Here is a 21,650-nt window from a genome sequence, read left to right as displayed (position 1 = left end):
GAGCCGGAGAGGACGTGGAAGGGCTGGGGGGGCGGGTAGCGCGCGCTACCAGGGGAAAGCACGCGTGCGCACAGGCGGCGGCGGCAGCGGAGGGGTGGGGCCGGGGTACGAGCGCGCGTGCTCGGTGGGAGCCCGCGAAGTACCTGGAGGAGGTCGGGGGCGAGGTAGAAAGGAGTGGGGTTGAAGAGCGCTTGCGCGGGAGGGCGACCGTCCGGGGAGGGGGGCTCCCGAGCACGCGCGCGGAGACGGGACTTGGAAAGCTCTCGCGAGATCTTCACGATGCTATATATGTGCGCAGGGAGCCCGCGTCCTTTCCCTGGTGTGATTCCGTCCTGCGCGGCTGTTCTGTGGAGCAGTAGTCGTTTATCTCCGTCCGCCTTCTCTCCCACCTAAGTGCGTGCCACCACCCCATGGAAGATTCGATGGACATGGACATGAGCCCCCTGAGGCCCCAGAACTATCTTTTCGGTAAGTGCTGGGGGTTGGGGCGAGGCCGAGCAGGGCCTGGTGGCTTTGAGGTGGGGGGGGGCGGGAATCTTCCTGAGGCCTGGGCTGGTAGAGAAAGCCGGGCAGGCTGGAGGCCTGAGGGAGGGAAAAGAGGTGCCGGGACCCTGCAGCGTAAGAGATGGGAGGTAAGGAGAGGAGAGGTGAAGCTCGAAGCGGTGGAAGGAGGGGCGGCCTGAAGCCTGGGGCTGGAGCGATCCGAGGCCCAGGGCCTGAGGTAACGTAGAACCAACAGGCTGAGGATTCGGCTTTGCTTGGGGCACGCGGTAGAGCCACGGGCATGATTTTCTCTTGGGCTGGGTGATTTAGTAGGCTTGTGATTCCTGGCTGTATCTTTGATGCTGGGCCCGGGCTTGGTACTGGAGGTTGTCGGAGTCCGTGGTGTGGGGCACGGACTTCCTTTCTGGGGGAAAAGGTATTTAGAGCCTGGGGTTGCCCTCAGGTCTCAGGAGTGAGGAGCTCTAGGGCCGAGATTCAGCCCCGGTGCCTCGGCCGGTTGCGGGGGGAGGGGAGGCGCGGCCGGGCGTGAGGAGGCCGCAACCGCTGGGAGCACGTGGTTGCCACGTGGTTGGGGGAAGGAGGGGGTGTGGGCACATCCGGGTCTCCTTGGTGTCCTGTCACGCCGGAGCCTGGCCTCCTGGGGCTTAATTGAAGCTCTTGGGCGGGAAATATTGGGTGAAGTGGCTGGTAGAGCCAAGATTCTGGAAGTCTTTTGTTCAGTGCTTAACATCTATAATGGCAGTTCTTATTTATAGAGCATTTTTTTGTTATCTCACATTGGTAGGTTGAATTAGTCCACTTGCAGATGACGACACTGATGCTCAGAACTGAAGTGACTTAACGAAGGTTGTTCTTGTAGGTAGAGACTAGGTAGATCTAACCCAAGACCCTTGCCTCTATAGGTGGTGCTTTACTTATTTTTCGAGGGAGGCTGGTGGAAACAGCCTTCTGTGCTGCGTTGAGCAAACAGCTCCTGTGAAAAGATGGGAAGTGTGTGTAGGGTTCAGTTTGGGTCAGTAAGAGCTGGTACTCTTGGAATCTTCCCCCCCTCTCCCAGTACCATAGCTTTCGTTTTCAATCTTAATGAAATTGTCGAGGCCCTATCTTTGTCAGGCTTTGAAGTAAGTGCAAATCCTGCCCCACATTTGTTTCCTTATATATCATGCTGAGATTTATTAATCGAGATAACATTTAGGCATCTCTGTACCAGTAACTGTTAGATGGCAATTAAATGGAATCATTTAATTAAAATGTTATTCTGATGGTACTTGAAACAACTTGCCTATTGATGGAATGGGAATGGGAGTAGATAACTCGTACAGTACATTAAGGCTTTTATTCCTAGCCTTTTTGAGTAGCCACGGTTTCTGATCAGTTTATACTGTATTTTTGTGTTAATCTTTTCTATTGGAAATATCCCCAGGATATACCTATTCTTAAATATAATTTCTGAGCATAATTTAATGTACATCATTTCTGTTATCTTCAAAGATGGGGTATTGACACCTGTAGCAAGTTTTGGTTCTTACATATTTGTAGTTTTTCTCTTGTAAATAGAAGCTGTTCATGTACGTGTTTGTGTAACCATTCTCATTTCTAAGTTTGCCACTTGGGTGCTTAGGTAGCTAATTCATCTTTATTAACCAGTAGGGTTTTATCAATATTATACATTAGATTTCGTATTAGATACTGGTTTCGGTTCCAGATTTACTAGATCTTCGAGCCTGTTTCTACCTAAAAACGATAATAGTAATGTAGTTGAAAGTGAAATAGTACACTAAGTGGGGAAGTGGAATTTATAAAGCTGTATGTGGATGGTACTTGATGTTTACAGGCATTTGTGTTCAAGAAATCCAGGAAGAGCTACTTCTGCCTTGCCTTTTGGTGGCTAGCACAGTAGAAAACTTGTTCACAAAACTGTTTCCTTTTTGGTTATCTTCCCTTAAGTTTTCAGTGTTATTCTTTGTTTTTTTTCTTCATTTACAGGTTGTGAACTAAAGGCTGACAAGGATTATCACTTCAAGGTGGATAATGATGAAAATGAGCACCAATTATCTTTAAGAACGGTACTTAAATTTTCCAAAATAAACTGCTTAACTTTTCTTGGTATCTGTGTATTCCTTTTTGTGTGACTTAACACTTTCATAGTAATATTTTTGATAACTGATTATTGCATATACATCTGTGGTATAAAACGTGGCATCTTTACCTGTCATTTGGTAATCATGTGAAGTTCAGTCACACTTGTGTTCAGCTTTCCATATTAATGTACTTTGCTTCTTTGGCTGCATTATAAAATGCTTTAGGACAGCGATGAATCTTTTGCACTCCACAGTAAGGCCTGTAGCCTTACTGCCTAACTTGTGGTAGGTGGCCAGTATGTGTTAGGTGATCCATACTGTGGGTAGCTGATACCTACAGCTATGCCATCAAATACATTTCTATGCATTTGTTCGAATGTATCAAATATGAAAAATTGATTGGTAAGGCGATAAAAAACTTGAAGAAAATGTGCACAAATTAGTTTCCTATCAGTGGTAATAATAGGTTTATAATTGCTTTGCTTTTTCTTTGAAGACAAATTTTGGGGGGATTGTAAAATAGGAACTGAAGGTGAAATACTCTTTTTGTTCAGGTCAGTTTAGGAGCTGGTGCAAAGGATGAATTGCACATTGTTGAAGCAGAGGCAATGAATTATGAAGGCAGTCCAATTAAAGTCACACTGGCAACTTTGAAAATGTCTGTACAGCCAACGGTAAGAGCACCTGAACTTTGGATTTTATGTCAAGGTCTAATTCTGTTGCATTAAAGTAGATGTCATTTAGGTTACACCAAGAACTTAGAAGGAGGAATTTCCTTTGGTTCTACTAGTAGCAGTAGCTGCGTCTTCTGTCGTTGTGGGGTTGAATGATCAACTCTTGAACATAGTGGTTTGTTGCTTGTTTGTCAGAAGTGGAAAAACAGGTTCACTGGTTTGTTCATTTGGCTTGTGAGTTTGCCTGTAATGCCTATTAACGCAAACATTTTTCTAAGTCTGTTGTGAACAGGTTTTTATACCGAACATTTAACCTTAAAAGTTTCCCTTTTTTAGGTTTCCCTTGGGGGATTTGAAATAACACCACCTGTGGTCTTACGGTTGAAATGTGGTTCAGGGCCTGTGCATATTAGTGGACAGCACTTAGTAGGTATGTTATTATGTATTAGGCTGTTTATTCTCAAATGCAGTTGCTTTGTTCCCTATCTGAATTTTGTAAAGCATGCTTAGGTCTAATGCTATTGTCTTTGTAATCATTCAAATGGAAATAACTGGAAAAGCAGCTGCTTTTTTTTCTTTTTTTTGCATTTAAAACCTAGTAGAATATTGGCCCTGAAAAGTCCTTTTTAAAAAATTTCTCTTCCCTTTTTGCTGTTTTTCTAATAGAATCTTTGTTTTTAAATGCTCGTTACTGTATGTTATGTTCTTTTTTTCCTGAGTTCTTGCTTGTTGATTGAATTTTAATAGTGGCTAATAAATTTTATTTTAGCTGTGGAGGAAGATGCAGAGTCAGAAGATGAAGAGGAAGAGGACGTGAAACTCCTTAGTATATCTGGAAAGCGTTCTGCCCCTGGAAGTGGTAGCAAGGTTCCACAGGTAGGTGAAATTACTGTGGCTATCTTATTCGGACCTTTAGTTTTGTGATTAAGGTCAGCACTTGTTCATGAGTATATGGGTGTCTGTATTTATATATGTGTGTGTTTTTTTTTTAAGAAAAAAGTAAAACTTGCTGCTGATGAAGATGATGATGAAGATGATGATGATGACGATGATGATGAAGAGTAAGTAGTATGCTCTTGGAAGCTTGACAGTTGTATGGGGAGTAGTTTATGAAAATTATTTACTACAGTCCTGTGAAATTAATACAGTTAAAGGGTAAATCGTCAGTGGTTGTCAGTCTGAGTTAAAATAGCTGAATTAAAGAATATTATGGGATTAAGAGCCTTTAAAATGCTGCATTGTATTGCAAATTTTCAAAAGAATATGAAACATTTCCCAAATGTATTTGACTAGATACTTTTTCTGGGGAGGATTTAGTGAACCTGTGATAGTCTCCTGGTACGTTTTTTATTGAGCCATATATGGTAAGTGGTTTGGGTATAAAGAATCTGAATGGTTCCAGCTACATTCATTTTGTAAGTTGTCACTTCATGATTCTTTCCCCCCCACAGAGGATTTTGGCTCATGGTTCTCTCTGGTCCTTACTGATAAAATGAGATTCTTCTAAGAGATTAAGAAGGGGTGCCTGGGTGGCTTAGTGGTTTGGGCCTTCAGCTCAGATCATGATTCCAGGGTCCTGGGATCAAGCTCCTCAACACAGGATCTGCTTCTTCTTCTGCCCCTTCTCGTGCTCTCTCGTGCGCTCTCTCTCAAGTAAATCTTTATAAAGAGAGAGATTAAGATGATTTTTGTGGAGGATTTAAAATGTTTGGAAACAATTTGATGACAGTTTTTTTAAACTTGATCAGGCAAAGGTAGAGTTACAGGCATATACAAAATAAAATACTATTTGTAATTGGTTTTTCCTATGTGCAATAGTATCAGTAACTTCTGATAGGTTGAACTTTTACTTACCTGTCAGCTTTGTTCTGAGTTCCCAGGTTGGTCCATATATATTTATTGAAAACATAATTCAAATAGAATCTAAGAAAGACTGATCAAGCACATACTAGGTAATGATCAAATATGAGAGGTTTTCAGTAACCTCAACTAGCCAAGCTGGTAGTTGTTAAAAAAGCCCTTTGAGCATAGCAGTGAAGGCAGAAAATAGGAAAAGACAAAGAGTTGAATGCTTAAAAATTCAAGATTATCTGCATGTCAGACTTAAAATGTAGTTGGTGTTTCACTGTTAACTACTTTTTTTTTTTTTTAAGATTTTATTTATTTGACAGAGACACACAGCCAGTGAGAGAGGGAACACAAGCAAGGGGAAGTGGGAGAGGAAGAAGTAGGCTCCTAGCAGAGCAGGGAGCCTGATGGCGGGGCTCGATCCCAGGACCCTGGGATCACACCCTGAGCCGAAGGCTGACGCTTAACAACTGAGCCACCCAGGCGCCCCTCACTGTTAACTACTTTTGAGAATAGTTATCATTAGAATTAAAATGATATACCCCAAGAGAATGGGAAATGGACATAAAACAGATACGAAAAATATGGATGGTATATGTGCTTAGTTAAATTTGAATTTCATTGAGTCCTTGATTTCGAATTACCTTTGTGTAGATTTACTGTTTATGTCCGGTAGCATATTCAGTGAGGAGACAATCCCTTCTAGGAAGGCTTTGGAGTAGGACCCAATTGTTATCTTGGTTCTGCTTGGGTTGAAAGATGTCCTGTCTCTAAATTGGGTACATTTCCTGATATAACCACAGTGTAGAATAGTTTTGTGTTCTTCGTGTACCCTCTAAGTTGTCTTAAAGTTTGATAGTGAGGGAGGAATGAAATAAATATATATAGATGTTAATCAAGGTCCAAATTTGTAAGTTTTCATATAAGGGAAGAAAGGGTAGGTAGTCAGATAAATCTATAGGTAGGGATAGTTAAATAAAACTGCTTATGATAATTGATTTTATAGAAATCCTTGTCATCTTGTTTCTAGTGTAGGGAGGAACATAACATACAGGGATTGGGTTCTAAAGCCAAAATTAAAAGAATCACTGTTTAGAATAAAGGGCTCTCTCTCTCTATATATATAGCTTTATATGTACTACATAATACCAGGCCATCATATTAAATTTACCCCGCCTCTGGAAAGATTGGTGTTTTCTTGGTGCACATAGTTACTCCTGTTGTAGAGACTACGTAGTGTGGAAAAGAAACATTTTAGCTAGTATAAAAGTAAGTTTTTGAAGTAATTAAAACACGAACTGGATCCACTATTAGCTAATACTTAAATGGACTTCTCAGATTAGATTCCCCTCCCCCATTCACCTATTTAGAGTTAGAGCGTACAATTCAGTGGTTCTTAGTTACATTGCACAGTTGTGCGGTCATCACCACAAATTTAATACTTCTCATTTCCTCAAAAAGAAACCATACTATAACCATATTTGTATTCCCTAGCTCTCGTGAACCACTAATGTACTTTGTCTTTTATAGATTTGCCTCTTTTGGATATTTCATGTAAATGGAGTCCTACGCACAATATGTGATTTTTTTTTTTGTCTTGGGTTTTTAAGAATCATGCATGCTGTAGCATTACTAGTATTTGTCTTGATGTTATTGAGTTATAAGAGGTTTTTTATGTTTTTGGACAAGCACCGTATCAGTTACAATTCACAAATACTTTCTCCCATTCTGTTGGTTGTATTTCCACTCTTGAGTGGCATCCTTTGCACAAAAGTGTTTAATTTCTTTATTGCCTTCTTTGTAATTGAAGCATAGTTGACCATACAATGTCACTTTAGCTTAAACTTTTTGTTCTTAATGATTTGTGATGTCTGTTTTATTTTTTTCACTGCTTTTGCTTTTGGTATTAAACCTAAGAAGCCATTGCCAAACTTCTGAAACCTTTACTGTGTTTTATGTTTAGATATTTGATACATTTTGAATCTGTTCTTGTATATGGTGTGAAGTTGGGGGACCAACTTAAATTCTTATGTGTGTTTCCAGTTGTCCCAGCACAATTTGTTAGGCTTTTCTCGCCATTGAATTGACAGTCTGATCACTGTTGTTGAAAATAATTACTATAAATATATGGGTTTATTTCTGGACTCTTCAGTTTTATTGAGTGTGTCTATCCTTAAACACTGGGAAAACAATTTGATTTCTCTTGCTTTGTAGTCTTTGTGGGGTTTCTTTTGAAAACACTAAGTGAATCCTCCAACTTTGTTCTTTCTAAGATTGTTTTTGGCAGCTTTGGGTTCTTGAATTTTGATACAAATTTTAGGATCAATTTCTACAGAGAAGCCAGCTGGGACTCTTAGGGATTGTGATGAATCTGTAGATTTGATTTGGAGCGTTGCCACCTTAGTAAGAATATTTCTACTGATGTGTGAACATAAGATGTGTTTCTGTTTAATTTCTTTAAACTACAACCTCCAATTTTTATTTTTACTCATTTAGTTGTAAAAGAATACAATATTTACCATCCTAACCATTTTTTAAGTGTACAGTTCAGGAGTGTTAACCATATTCATATTGTTATGTAATAGCTGTTAAACTATTTCATCTAGTAGTACTGAAAATAATGCTTATTGAATGAATACCCCTCATTTCCACCATTCTCCAGAATTTCCTTTAAATTTTCCTTTAAAATAATATTTCAGGGGCACCTGGATGGCTCAGTCGTTTAAGTGTCTGACTTGCTTTTAGCTCAAGTCATGGTCCTCAGGGTCCTGATATAGAGACCCATGTTGGGCCCCATGCTCGCTTGCTGTCTGGAATCTTAAAAAAATATGAATATTGTAATAACTATCGGAATAACGTGAATATTCCATTAATTGTATGTAAGACATTTTCTTCTGTATTTAACTGTTAATGGATATTCGAGTTGCTTCCACCTCTTGGAAATTGCCAGTAATGCTGTAATGAAGATGATGGTGCAAATAGCTCTTCAAGATCCTGCTTCTAATTCTTTTTGTCAATCCCCAAAAGTTTGAAAGTCTTAATATCTTGATTAAGTCTTGATTGATTAACTTGTAGGTTCGTCAAATTTCTACATTATACTTTTTTTGGCTTATGAGTGCTTTGAATCAATAATGACTCATTTAATTTGTAGTGATGATGATGATGATTTTGATGATGAGGAAGCTGAAGAAAAGGCTCCAGTAAAGAAAGTAAGTAGGATACAATGGTATGAGGTTGTCAGAAATAACTAATAACAGAAATGATGGAAATTTTTTAGTGCTTTTCACTTGTTTTGTAGTTAATGAAAGCTGGCTTGGGAGGAGTTGATGATCTCATACTTAAATTAGTCCTGAGTAGGGTTGTCTTCCTAAGAACTTTCCTAGTAGTGCAGAAAGATCTATTTTCTTTATCCATGTGGCCTTCTCCCATTTTGTTAGTTCTTTACCCCTTTTGTGAGAATGGCTGCTGCTTTTGTTATGTGGTTTGGGGAAGTTTTATTTGCGCTCGTGTTTGTTGTGTAGGAGGGCATTGATTAAGATGAATTTCTAATTGCAGTCTATACGAGATACTCCAGCCAAAAATGCACAAAAATCAAACCAGAATGGAAAAGACTCAAAACCATCAACACCAAGAACAAAAGTAAGTGGCAACATACATATAAACACAGCTTTCATTGAAGTAGTTAGAAAACTTAAAAGTTTTCCTGTGAAACAAGCTAGTCTGAAATTTGAGAACGCTTGTAATTTATGTCTTAAAAAGCTAAAGTGTGCTTCTTGGTAATTGTCATATATGTGTGACTGCTGGCATTCTAGTGAAGGAAGATGCCAACAGAAAGATTTTTATTGCATTACAAACAGTTGTGTCCTGTAAAGAGTTTGTTGAAAGTATTATTTTATGGCAGAGTGTAGTTTTTCAACCCTGGCTGTGTGTTAGAATCTAACAGTTTGAAAGAACCACAGTATCTGGACTTAGAGATTGTTAGAAGCTACAGGATGGGCCTCAGGCATATCAAGCCACATTTACTTGCTTCATTCTTGGGGCCTTTGGGTTTCAATTTTGAAACCTTTAAGTGGTTTCCTTTAAGTGCATACTTAAGTGTAGAACTGCTCTGGTGTTGAATATAAAAACAAGCTGAAACTATTCTATTCCTTTCTTAAGGGATGGTAATTACGAATGAAAAATAATTGTTCAGACATTTACAATAACAACACCAACACTGGTTGTGTATATTTTACAAGGAAGGATTGTAAATAAGAGTGATTTTCTTGAGAAAATCCAGGTAGGTAGGAGATAGGTCTCAAGAGCCAAACTCTAGGGACCTTTTGAAATTCATCTTTTTTTTTTCCCCCCCAGGGTCAGGAATCTTTCAAAAAACAGGAAAAGACTCCCAAAACACCGAAAGGACCTAGCTCTGTAGAAGACATAAAAGCAAAAATGCAAGCAAGTATAGAAAAAGTGAGTAAAAGGATCTTTCCTGAAAAACTAGATAGGTTTATTTCCCCCTCTGTTAAAGTAATACCATTGTGAAGGCTTGGAACTAGATTGTTGCTAATTTTTTTATTCTTAATCTACTTGCCCCTTTTGTGTTTTTCGTTTTGTTTTCAGAAATGGATTATTTGGTTTTTTACATTCGTTTCTAATCTCATGATTTTTTGTGTATGTACTTGAATTTACGTATGTTTTATTTTCTTTTATAAAAGAAATACAAGTAAGTTGGTTTTAAAATCATTCTGACCTGGGTGTTAAAAGTTTGATAGTTCCTGTGCTCGTCTTTTTGGTTGTACGATGCTACAGAACCAGCAGAGGGCGTTTGAGTCTTTTATAAAATTGCAAGCCACTGGAAAAGTGGAGACAGTCTGGTTGCTTGGTGGTATAGTTTAAAAAAGATACTCATGACTGCCTCTCATCCAACGTTTTCTAACAAATTTGCGTTCTTTCTCTGTGCTTTTTATACTAAGATATTACTGGTCAATATAGGTAATATCTTGAATCTTTGATATGCTTACATTTAGTTTCCTTTTGTCTTACATGCAAATTTGAGAAGAAATTAGCTCTCATCCTGCTGCTTACTTGGTTGGGGAACTAAACTTACTAAACCTTAGTGAACTTGGACTTGCAGAATATGGAATAAACAGTTTAAATGTCTTGAAACGTTTGAGAAAAGCTATAATTCTGTGAGTTACAATATAAGACCCCAGTTAATGAGAGTAAAGGTGGGATGGTGAGGAAAAGTTGCTGACTCTCCTTTTCCCATGTTTTTCCTGTGCTTTCTAAGTTTTACCTGGCTTCAGTAGATTTCCTTGTGCTGTGAAGAGTCAATTGGAAAAATAACATGTAGAACCAGAGTGTGTTTGTTTTTGCTTTAGTACTACTGTATACCTTTCTAGCTTCTGGTATCACTGCTTTATTTTTATCCCTTGCATACAATGCTAAAATGACATCTTTTAGATTCCCCCCCCCCATTTTAATATGGTCCTGTCTCCTTGATTTAATTACAGGCGAATTGAACAGTCCTGGGCACTACTGGTAAATTAAACCCAAAGCTGGGGAGAGAGGAAAAGGAGAGACAAATATAGTCCATACTGACTGTCATCAACAATCCAGACTGAAGTCTCAGATCCCCTTTCCTGATTTGCCACCCACCCACACCCCCTTCCAGGCTGGAAGCAATCTCACTCTTGAACTCCTAAAGCACTTTTCTTTTGACTGCTGTGATTCAGTGACCCCTTACACTTGGCTTTCTATGATGTGTGCACTTGTCTCACCTCTTCGACGATGTTTTAATTGCTTTTGTATCTCCCTAGCTGCTCAATAAATATTTTAATGAATCAAATAAGAATGTATGTGACAATAATTTAAAAGTGGAAATTACAGTGAGATTTATTTTCTAGGTTATAGAGGCAATTTAAGGATCTTACACTATACGTCTGATCCCTAACCTATTTTGTGCCATGCTTCCTTTGGCATTCTGAAACCTTGATCTTTTAAAAATGCGTAGAAGATTCAGGTGACAAGGAAAGTTAAAATTTAGTTATCAAAAGAGGAAACAAAAAGGATATACTTAGTATATTAAATAAGGTCATTCAGAAGTAGTGAATATGAGCATCTCGATATTTGCAGTAATTGCTCTGTTTGAAAATACTTGGTGACGAAATATTTTGTAAACAATTTGGTGCTGATGCTATTATGATTTCTTCCCTATGTCCATAATTGATGGAGGTTCCAAGTTTTAGTTAGTGAAATGTGGGACTAATTTCCCCCCCGTTCGATTTCATATACGTCCTGAATGGAATCCTGGGTTAGCACTGTGCTGTTAGGGACCTAGTTCTTAGTAAGTATTAAGTGAAAAAGCAATTTTGATTTCTTTGTATGTGGTACTCAAAAGGGGGTATACATTTGTGTTTGGTTCTGGGCAGTATATTAATAGTTGACATTTGAGTGCCTGAAGAATCTCAAGTGTAACTTGTATTTTGTATTTTTAGAGTGGTTGGAGAGAATTTGGAACTTTGACAAGCTATCAGTATGGGAATACTATGAAAGACCTCGGGTTTTCCCCCCCCTTTTTTTAATTTAAATTCAGTTGATTAACATAGAGTGTAGTATTAGTTCCAGAGGTGGAGTTCAGTGATTCATCAGTCTTATGTAATACCCAGTGCTCATTTTATCATGTTGTCCTCCTTAATGAAAGACCTAGGTTCTAAATACTGTTGTCCAGTAGGTGTTTCTGGGCCTAAAAACAAAGTATGTAAATTAAAGTGAAAGAGTTGAATGGATATGGGATGAACCAACGATCCATGTAATAGCATGAAAATCTGTGAGGAATTTCATAGTATCTCAAAAACTGTTTCTGTACTTACCCTTAATAATGCTTTTGTCTCCTAGGGTGGGTCTCTTCCCAAAGTGGAAGCCAAGTTCATCAATTATGTGAAGAATTGCTTCCGGATGACTGACCAAGAGGTAACTGAATTTTCAGGAGACATGACCAAATCCAAATACTTTATTGTGATTTATTTATGATTTTTTTAGTTTAAGTGTTGGCTTCTTTTAAAAGGTTCCTAACCACAGACAATACTTCAGATTATAAATACATGGAAACTTTTAAGAATTTAGTTGGCAGAGATTGAGAAGATAACTCTTTAGATTTTGCTTAGCTTTTTATATAGTTGGTAAATTATCTCTTGGTTACTGAATTCACTTTTACTCTGTTGGCTAAGGAAGTATTCTGTGGTTTCCTTGCTGCTCCATTTGGGTACTTGAGGTAGTCTGGAAGTTTTCGCTTTCTTGTGAGTTGACAGAGAAGACCATTTACTCCATAGGTCTTAGGGAAGCACATTTTACTAAAATCAACCTAAAGTGTAAAAATCTGGACGCAAGAAGCCAAATTGTTTCATACTCAATATATTAGTTTGAGTCAGCTGTTAAGTTTTATATTATGTGTTATTTTGTCAATAGAAAATTCATGGATTTATTTTTATTGTCTTATTTATGATTGCTGACTCATATTGTAAAGGAAAATGTAAAAACAGGTAAGGTTGCTAGGCGTCTTGTATATACAGAACATTCTGTGTTAAATGGTTTTTGTCAAGAATCCCTAAGCCTCAACTTTTTTCAGTAAATGAAGAAATTGGTCAGTTTGAGCTAATTTTCTGCCAGTTATTTAGTACTTAGATGACTTAAATGGCAGCACTATTTTTCTCCAGTTTGAAACCCTTTCAGTGTTCAGTGCTGTTTACTATTGGTAGCTCAGCCTTTATTGACATGGCTGTGAAATGACGAAATTCAATGTTACACTCTTTTGGTTGCTATTCTCTTTGTGTATATTTGAAACCCAAAATGCAAGTGTGAATTTTCTGAATAGTGGACCATTTGTAACAAAAATCCTTGTGAAGTGCAGTATGCAGTAGTTCAATATTGCATAGTGGAAAGATGTGTAAACCAGCATTTACTAACAAGCATAGTCACTAGTACCAAAGAAAGTGGTGAAATAAAATCTGTGATTAAGAAAAATTCAGGGGAAGATAAAAACCAAAGTTGTAAAGGCCGCCTACACAGTATATTATCAGTCTTGGCAGCTGAAGTGACTGAACTCACTGCTTACAGAAGTATTTTGAGTCTAAAACTGAAAGCCCATTTTCAGGTGCAAGGATGAAATTTCTGCAGAAGTAAAAAGTAGTTCTGTTTACTATTGCAGAGATTATCGAAACTATAAGTGCCTCATGTTTTTACAGCATACCTACAGATACAGGTCACAACGTATAAAAATTTTTTTCCATTGCTTATGCAGTTTTTTTGTGTGAAAAAGTTGCTTATGAGGATTTGGCTAGTAAAACCCCTTCCAGATGGCACTTTTTTAAATACTAGCAAATCTTTTGCAGAAGCTCTTGAATTAAAAGTTAATAAAAACAATTGTACTGCTTTTTGTGGAGAAACGACAGATCAAATTTTGGTGAATGTTTATGTAAAGATAAAATGTTTATTCAAAGCAGTGATGATTCTGCAAAAGGTGTTTTGCTGTCCTCCTATTCTGCATAGTACTGCTCAAGCGGCATCTGATGTATGTTTTGACTGGAGCGTCATGAGATTGTTCTTAAGCATTTATATTGAACTGAATGAACAGAGGGAGGATTTTTGTGAGATTTGCTCACATTTGCTACTCAGTGTCCCCGTGTTTGAAACCTAGTGTCTACTATTAAGTAGAGAGAATCCTACTATTTATTTGAAGCACTGAAATCATACTTTTGAAGAAAAGACTCCAAATGTTTTTAGTGACATTTTTAAATGGGTCATTGGATAAAGTCTACTTATTTCTTAAATATAGTTTTAAATAGCTGTTTAGCAGTAGGATTATGTAAATTCAGAGAAGTTCAAAGAGCTCACTGAACTGTACTCCCTTGTTCTAAAGGAAGTTGTTGAATCCTGTAGAGTTGACAAATGTCAGGACTATTATTTTTATTTATTTATATTTTTAAAGATTTTTTTTTAAGTGCCCTCACATCCATCACAGGGTTTGAACCACAACCCCAAGATCAAGAGTTACATGCTCCACCAACTGAGCTAGCCAGGCATTTTAAGATGCCTTTAAAAAGAACATTATTTATGATTAGGAAAAGAAATGCCAACTTGAAATGGATAATTAATAACCATACTTAAACGAGACAGTCATTTGAAGGGTGATTCTTTCACATGGATGTTAATACTAGCATGAGAACAAGTATAGACTTCATCATGCGTTGAAGGAGGACATAGGAATGGACAGGGATGCTCTTTTTGTCAGTAGACAACATTAAATCATTAGGTTTTAAGAATGGAAAAGCAGATTGTGTCTTGGAAGATTGGTGTTAAATGATTTAACCAGATAAGAGCAAGTCTTGAGTAGTTGATCTGGTGTGTTTTGAGTAAATATAATTTTTTAGTATATTACATAGGCTTAGAAATAAATGTGTTTAACTGTATGTTCTGTATTTTTATGTGCTAAATCTGGCAGCCCTAAAGCAGATGACCTTGGCGAAACGGGTCTCTCTACTCTTCCATTTCATTTATCTAAACTGTTACATACATACTAGTACCATTGACTCTACTTACAAAGATTCACAAGATTTTATGTCTGAAGTATTTGAAATTAAATTACGTCTGAGTATAAATTTACTTGAAATCATTCTTAATTATGTAGTGAACCTTTTTGGTAGTAGGATGAAAAATAGATATGTTGAACAAAGAGACATGGTTTAATTTATTGGTGTCTATGAAGTGTTGTGGTTCTTTAACCACATTTCTTTTCTTTTTTTTCCAGGCTATTCAAGATCTCTGGCAGTGGAGGAAGTCTCTTTAAGAAAATAGTTTAAACAGTTTGTTAAAATTTTCCGTCTTATTTCATTTCTGTAACAGTTGATATCTGGCTGTCCTTTTTATAATGCAGAGTGAGAACTTTCCCTACCGTGTCTGATAAATGTTGTCCAGGTTCCATTGCCAAGAATGTGTTGTCCAAAATGCCTGTTTAGTTTTTAAAGATGGAACTCCACCCTTTGCTTGGTTTTAAGTATGTATGGAATGTTATGATAGGACATAGTAGTAGTGGTGGTCAGACAAATGGAAGTGGTGGGGAGACAAAAATATACATGTGAAATAAACTCAGTATTTTAATAAAGTAGCACTGTTTCTCTTTCTATTATTTACCCTTCTTACACTTTGTCAAAGAAATAAATGTACGTAGTTAAGTGTCAAATAATATCCTAAAATCCCGAGAAACAGTCCCTGCCCTACCCCTCCAAATAGTCTGCTTCTCAGAGTTAACCCATCTATTTTTCACTGTAAGCATTTAATGTTTAAAGCTTCCCACCTTGATAACAGATAATTATGACCATGCAAGTGTGTTTCCAAATGTTCAAACCACCTATCCACTTTAGCCCAGTTTTTACTGGAAAAATCTGGCATATCGAACACCTTGCAGCAGCTTTTCATAACTTGGGTTCTTCATCTGAACGAGAACAGAAAATGAATTCTGTTGACTGTTTTTTCAGTTTGTCCAAAATAGCACATAATTTATACATTTTTAGATCCATAGGGAAATGATAAATTTATTGCGTGTGGTGGTTACATGAGGACATTCCGGGGCCAATCCTTGGCTGCTTTTACCTGTTTTCCCCTTTGCCCAATTGCATGATGGTTGTGGTTAGATTACTATTATTCCTCTTGTTTCACTGTGGTGTCTTCCCGTTGGTTGGCTAATATATGGAGGAAGCATTTTCTGACTACTTTTAATCTGAAAACTTCTGACATAAAATTCAGTGCTGTTAAATCTTTTCCTCAGAATTTTAATTGTGCCTTTTTTGGCTTAGTCTGTTGCCATTTTCATATGTTCTTTGGATATGACTAGTTTTCCTGAGAACTGGTTTAAGATTGCCCTATTGCTGGTGTCCTGAAATTTTATAATTTGTCTTGTTCTGGGCCCTGGGTAGACTAGGTGTGTGCTCCAGAGATTCTCCAGTTTGGGACCATATTCTTGGGAGATTTTGCTCTCCTGCTTACCTTCTTTTTTTTTTTTTTTTTTTTTTTTTTTTTTTAAGATTTTATTTATCTGACAGAGATAGAGACAGCCAGCGAGAGAGGGAACACAAGCAGGGGGAGTGGGAGAGGAAGAAGCAGGCTCCCAGCGGAGGAGCCTGATGTGGGGCTCGATCCCACAACGCCGGGATCACGCCCTGAGCCAAAGGCAGACGCTTAACCAACCGCTGTGCCACCCAGGCGCCCTGCTTACCTGCTTACCTTCTATCTGTTCTTGGGTTTTTGGTTTGATTCTCTTGGAAGTTTTTCATCATTCCTTTTGGTTTAAACTTTAGGAGAAAGGACTTTTATTTCATCAAATTTGTGTTGGTTTTATTTTATTAACTTCTAAATGCTCTTCCTTGGTGTTTGCGGACATATTAAAGTTTGAAGAAACCCTTTTCACATCATGCATTGTTTACTTTTTTAACCCTCTAGCTTTTTATATTAAGATTGATCTCTTTGAGTAGGCTGTAGTTCGAGATACTTTGATGGGAATGAGCAGATACCAGCCTTTTAATCTTTGGAATGGTTTTGGTAGAGCAACCTTATTTTTTTTATTTTACTTTAAGTAGGCTCCACTTCCAACATGGGGCTTGTACTCATGGCCCTGAGATCAAGAGTCAGAGATGCCCTATGGGCTGAGCCGGCCAGTAGGCGCTCTGCTCTGAGTAACGCTAATTTGAAGGGTGGAAAGGGTTGGTACAGTACTGTCTTTCTAATCCTACTTTCCAGGCATCAGGTGCCTCCTCTAGTCATTTCTTTAGGTTTTGGTTTTCTTGGATTATTCCCTTTCCTCTCCAGGGTGTCTGTCCCTGTAGCTTCTCCCTTTTTATATTTTATTTTAATGGATTTTCAGTTGAAAATGGCAAATGTTAGTTGTTCTTAATTTCACTGGAAAGTACCACTATTTTAAAAGATGTTTTTATGTTTAATGTTCTAAAGATCATCTACTTTAAATTGATAGAATCCCAAAACGCTTAACCACATGAATTTGAAAAAGTTACTGGTGTTAAATAGTGCCATAGAGTTGTACCAAGAACTAAATACATTAAAGTTGAGTCATTCCTTCCCTAGATAGTTTTTCACATCACACAGTATGTGATGTTGTAGGACTGTATATTAGGTAATTGGTTGCTTAAAATGTTGCAAAGTAGAAGTATACTTGGATTATAATGTCTTAACCAAAATGTAGGTCTGATATGCTTATTATTTGAGTTCCTTTGTGTAGAAGTTAACTCTTGGGTTTAGCTGATGGGTACTTAATGTAGCAGGAAAACCAAAAGGACTTCTCCCCATTCTGAGGGAAAGCTGTTGGCCTTACTGGTGGTCCTCTTCTTGCATGTTCAATAAAGCCGATCAGATCCATCTTTGTAAAAGATTTCAGGTAGGGCATGTTTTCTGGTGCCTCCAAAGTCACCTAATAGTGCTTGGTACTGGACCTTAGCCAACAAAATATGGTAATCTGAAAATTGAACTCCTAGTCTTGTGACTGGAAATTCTCCCTTTAAAAAACACTTGCATAGTGCAAACTCTTAAGTGAGATTGGCCATACTTACATCAATATTGGTTTAATTGCTAAAAACAAATAGAATTAAGCTACTTAGGGAAAACGAAAAAAATTAAAGCATTTTTAGTTTTCTAAGACTAATAAGGAAAAAACAATCCCCTTGTCCCTACTACTAATTTTTTTTTTTTAAGATTATATTTATGGGACACCTGGGTAGCTCAGTTGGTTAAGCATCTGCCTTTGGCTTAGGGTCATAATACCAACGTCCTGGGATCAAGTCCCCCATCTGGTTCCTTGCTCAGCAGGGAGCCTACTTCTCCCTCTGCCTGCTGCTCCCTCTGCTTCTGCTCTCTGACAAATAAATAGAAAATCTTCAAAAAATTTTTTGTCAGAGTGAGTGCATAAGCAGGGGGAGCTGCTTGGGATCATGACCCTGACCCAAAGGCAGACACTTAACTGGCTAGTCACCCTGGTGTCCCCCTAGTACTAACTTTTTTTTAATAGATTTATTTCAGTGACGGGAAGGGGCAGAGGGAAAGAATCTCAGGCCGACTCCTCACTGAGCAGGGAGAAGGGACTTGATCTCAAGACCCTCAGATCATGACCTGAACTGAAGTCAAGAATCGGCCACTTAACTGAGCCACCCAGGTGCCCCTAATCTTGATTCATAGTAAAAGAGGGACCTGTAAGAGAAGCCTGGTTTATTCTCCTTAATTTTGGGAATTTATAGTAGATGTGCCAGCAATAATACTTGGTTTCTTAAAGTACTTTTTGATGGAATAACTGTATTTCCCTTTCTTAAGTCAGTCTGCTGAATATGAGTGTTTAATGACTTAGTTCTTTAGCAATACCATTCACTATCTTGCAGGCATTTTCTTTAAAATCCCCACTTGTATTGGCTCTGTACCTGACTTTTGAAAAACATTTTAATGTTCTGTTCTTTACCAGTTTTCAGAATGATGGGTTGATGTTCTAGCAACCTCAGTAGTGAGTTTTAATTAAGTATCCTGGATTCAGATATTTATGTATTGGTATTTCACCCTTAATCTATTTTGGCTATTGGAGTCCCCCTCGAGCTTGTTTCTACCATCACAGACTCTAGTAATCTGATAGCATCTTGCTTTTCTAGTGAGAAAATATTCCAGGTTCATCTTCATTTTCTTTCTCAGACCTGGAATGATACCTTTCTTGTAAAGAATGGCTGGGGCGCCTGGGTGGCCCAGTTGGTTAAGCCTCTGACTTTAAGCTTGGGTCATGGTGTCAGGGTCTTGGGATCGAGCCTTGCATGGGGCTCCCCACTCAGCAGGGAGTTTGCTTCTCCCTCTCCTGCCCCTCCCCTGCTCGTGCTTCCTCTTTCTCAAAGTCTTTTATTTTTATTTTTTTAAAAGATTTTATTAATTTATTTGACAGAGATAGAGACAGCCAGCGAGAGAGGGAACACAAGCAGGGGGAGTGGGAGAGGAAGAAGCAGGCTCATAGCAGAGGAACCTGATGGTGGGGCTCGATCCCATAATGTCGGGATCATGCCCTGAGCTGAAGGCAGATGCTTAACAACTGCACCACCCAGGCGCCCCTCTCAAAGTCTTAAAAAACGGCAATTAGGAACTGGGTGCGTCGTGCTCATTAGCTTCACTTTATGGATAATCAATCAGACCCTTTGGAAAGGCAACAGGGAATCCTCAGCATTTGGAAGGCAGTGCTCGCTCTTGTTGGGTAACTGAGGAAAGCTTCTCTTCATTTGATACCTTAATCATGTAAGGTTTGTTAACTTCAGTTTCAACCACAACAAAATAAGTTATTAAGGCCATTTAGGGATAGCAGACTGTCTATATGGACCCGTGCAAATGATAATAGTATGAGGTTTATAGTGTGTCACAAAGCTGCAGAGCTACTATGTGGTCTTGATAACCAGTAGCTTAATGAGGGAGAGAAATAGTCTAGGGTGTGGGGCTTTTGTTTGAAATGGTCCTAAGAAAGTTGAGGGTCACATACACTGAGCTTCTGAATGAAAGGTAGTGGTCTGGGCTCTGGAGATAAAGGGTTAAAGTTTGTTTTTATTTTTTTAACATTCTAGTATAGTTAACAGTAAAGGGTTAACGTTATTTCAGAAAGTCTAAGGCTACCTTCCAGCCAGTTCTTGCCAAGGAGCCAGTTGCTCCCTGACTCATGCATTTGGCAGTAGAGGGCCTGTTTAATGCTGTGAAAGTTCTAAGAGCTGGGTTTGAGAAAATTTTAGAGCCTCATCTGTGCTAAGGGTCTGGTCTGTCTACTCTTATTAAACTACTTAGTCCTATTGAAGGCTTGAGGCTCTGTTTATGCTGTGTTCTTAGGCTGGAGGTTCTCCTATCTTTCCGTATCCAAAATACTTGTACAGACTCCCTGAAATGTTGAGAGTCTTAAGTTGGAGAAAAGTGGAAAGTAAATGTCAGGTTGCTGTGCTGTATATTACTTTCACACTCGAAAAACATAGGAGGAATCTAAAACATTTAACTACATACTGTGTCCCAAAGTTCTAGATGTTTAGGATTAGTCAGTAAGCAACACAGTTAACTGCTCTGCGGGGTGTACATCCCATTGCACTAGCAGTCAATATACATTCTCAACTCCCTTTAAAGTTTCAGTTCCGCATAAGACAACAAGGGGGTTTACAGATGAGAATCTGCTCAGAAAATTGCAAGTTTACTAGCTTACAACTGGAAATTGGATGTAGTACACAGCCATTCGTCCCAAACTACAGTTGCCTGGACTGGTAGTAGTCTTCTCCTTGGCCTGCCAACTGCCACAGTTGGACCATTCTGATTCATTCTTTACTTTAGCACCTGTGATAAGCTTTTGAAAAGCAAGTTCATTTTGACCCTTAGTTTCAAAGCCTTTGGCAGACTAATTGCCAAACAAATTATATATATATATATATATCTCCACACTGTTGAGTACTACTTAGCAATAAAAAAAAAACTGATAAAAGCAACAATGAATGAGGGTGAATCTCAAAAGCACACTGAACAAAAGCTGGACACAAAATAGCACATTGTATACATGGTTCAATATACATTACACTAGAAGCTAGTGCCAAAAAATACTAATTTGGGACCAGCAATGGGTGTGGGGAGGATACTTTACAAAGGTGTTTGCATAGATCTAGGTTAAACTGAGCACGCTTAAAACAGATGGACTTAAAAATTGTACATAAATAGTGCCTTTAAAAAAGGCCTTTGGCTACCTGAGAGCCTGTGAGGCATGATCAAGCATGTAAACAGGTAAAAGGCCTGTTTTTACCCTGAACTTTTGCCACTCACCCCTGGCTAATCCTGCCTGTACCTAGCCTTTTTCTACTTGTAGGCACTTGATTTCTTTTGCTTGGGATATTCCTTTGCATGGCGCTCTCTCCTCACCTTTGAGGCTTAGCCTAAGTATTACTAGGAGGTATTCTCTATCCCATTGGTTTTCTTCAAAGCACTGATAAGTTAGATTTATCTCTTGACTTACCTTATTTCCATTTTCCCTAAAAGTGAAGTGGCTTTTTTAGAACAGGAACTTGTCTGTCTTCACCCATGGCCTGACAGTAGGATCAATAAATCGTGATTGAATGAACTGATGAGAAGTGACTACCAAATTAGTGGTACATATTAAGTTAATATGAATGTGTCAAATTCAGATAGGAAAACTTCATATGAAAATAATGTATATAGTAAGTAAATATGTGAAAACTATATTTGAGATGTATATGGTAAGAAAAAACGTGGTTAAATGACAAATTGGAGTCAAGACAGATTCTGGTTGGACACCTCCTCAACTCTTAAGTTGAGAATGATAGTGCCTCCCTACTTCATGAAATCATTAAAGTGAAAATCTGAAAAACATAATTATAAGTATTAATAATGGCTAAAACCTTTGGAGCCTTTATTATGTGCCAGACTCTGAATGACCTCATTCAGTAACTGAAAACAACTCTTTGAGTTATTACTGTTCTTAGCCATGGTTTGTAGATGAGGA

The 21,650-nt window shown here is 38.2% G+C and overlaps 1 protein-coding gene across 2 annotated transcripts; it reads left to right on the top strand.

The window, feature by feature from the left end:
- The first annotated feature begins 298 nt into the window (after positions 1-298).
- Positions 299-15,254, top strand: NPM1 (nucleophosmin 1). Of its 2 annotated transcripts, XM_002922882.4 has the most exons (11): positions 299-468; positions 2,491-2,570; positions 3,140-3,259; positions 3,596-3,689; positions 4,029-4,135; positions 4,253-4,320; positions 8,259-8,316; positions 8,663-8,746; positions 9,461-9,562; positions 11,990-12,064; positions 14,898-15,254. In XM_002922882.4, the coding sequence occupies exons 1-11, from the start codon at positions 411-413 to the stop codon at positions 14,934-14,936; spliced, it is 885 nt and encodes a 294-aa protein (XP_002922928.2). In that variant the 5' UTR covers positions 299-410; the 3' UTR covers positions 14,937-15,254. The 2 variants fall into 2 exon arrangements, with proteins under 2 accessions (XP_002922928.2, XP_011227762.2); XM_011229460.3 differs by lacking the exons at positions 11,990-12,064; positions 14,898-15,254 and adding an exon at positions 10,606-10,940.
- The last annotated feature ends 6,396 nt before the right edge of the window (positions 15,255-21,650 follow it).

Source organism: Ailuropoda melanoleuca, chromosome 3 (assembly GCF_002007445.2).
Source record: "Ailuropoda melanoleuca isolate Jingjing chromosome 3, ASM200744v2, whole genome shotgun sequence".
Taxonomy (NCBI): Eukaryota; Metazoa; Chordata; class Mammalia; order Carnivora; family Ursidae; genus Ailuropoda; species Ailuropoda melanoleuca.
This window is presented reverse-complemented; position numbering and strand designations above follow the sequence as displayed.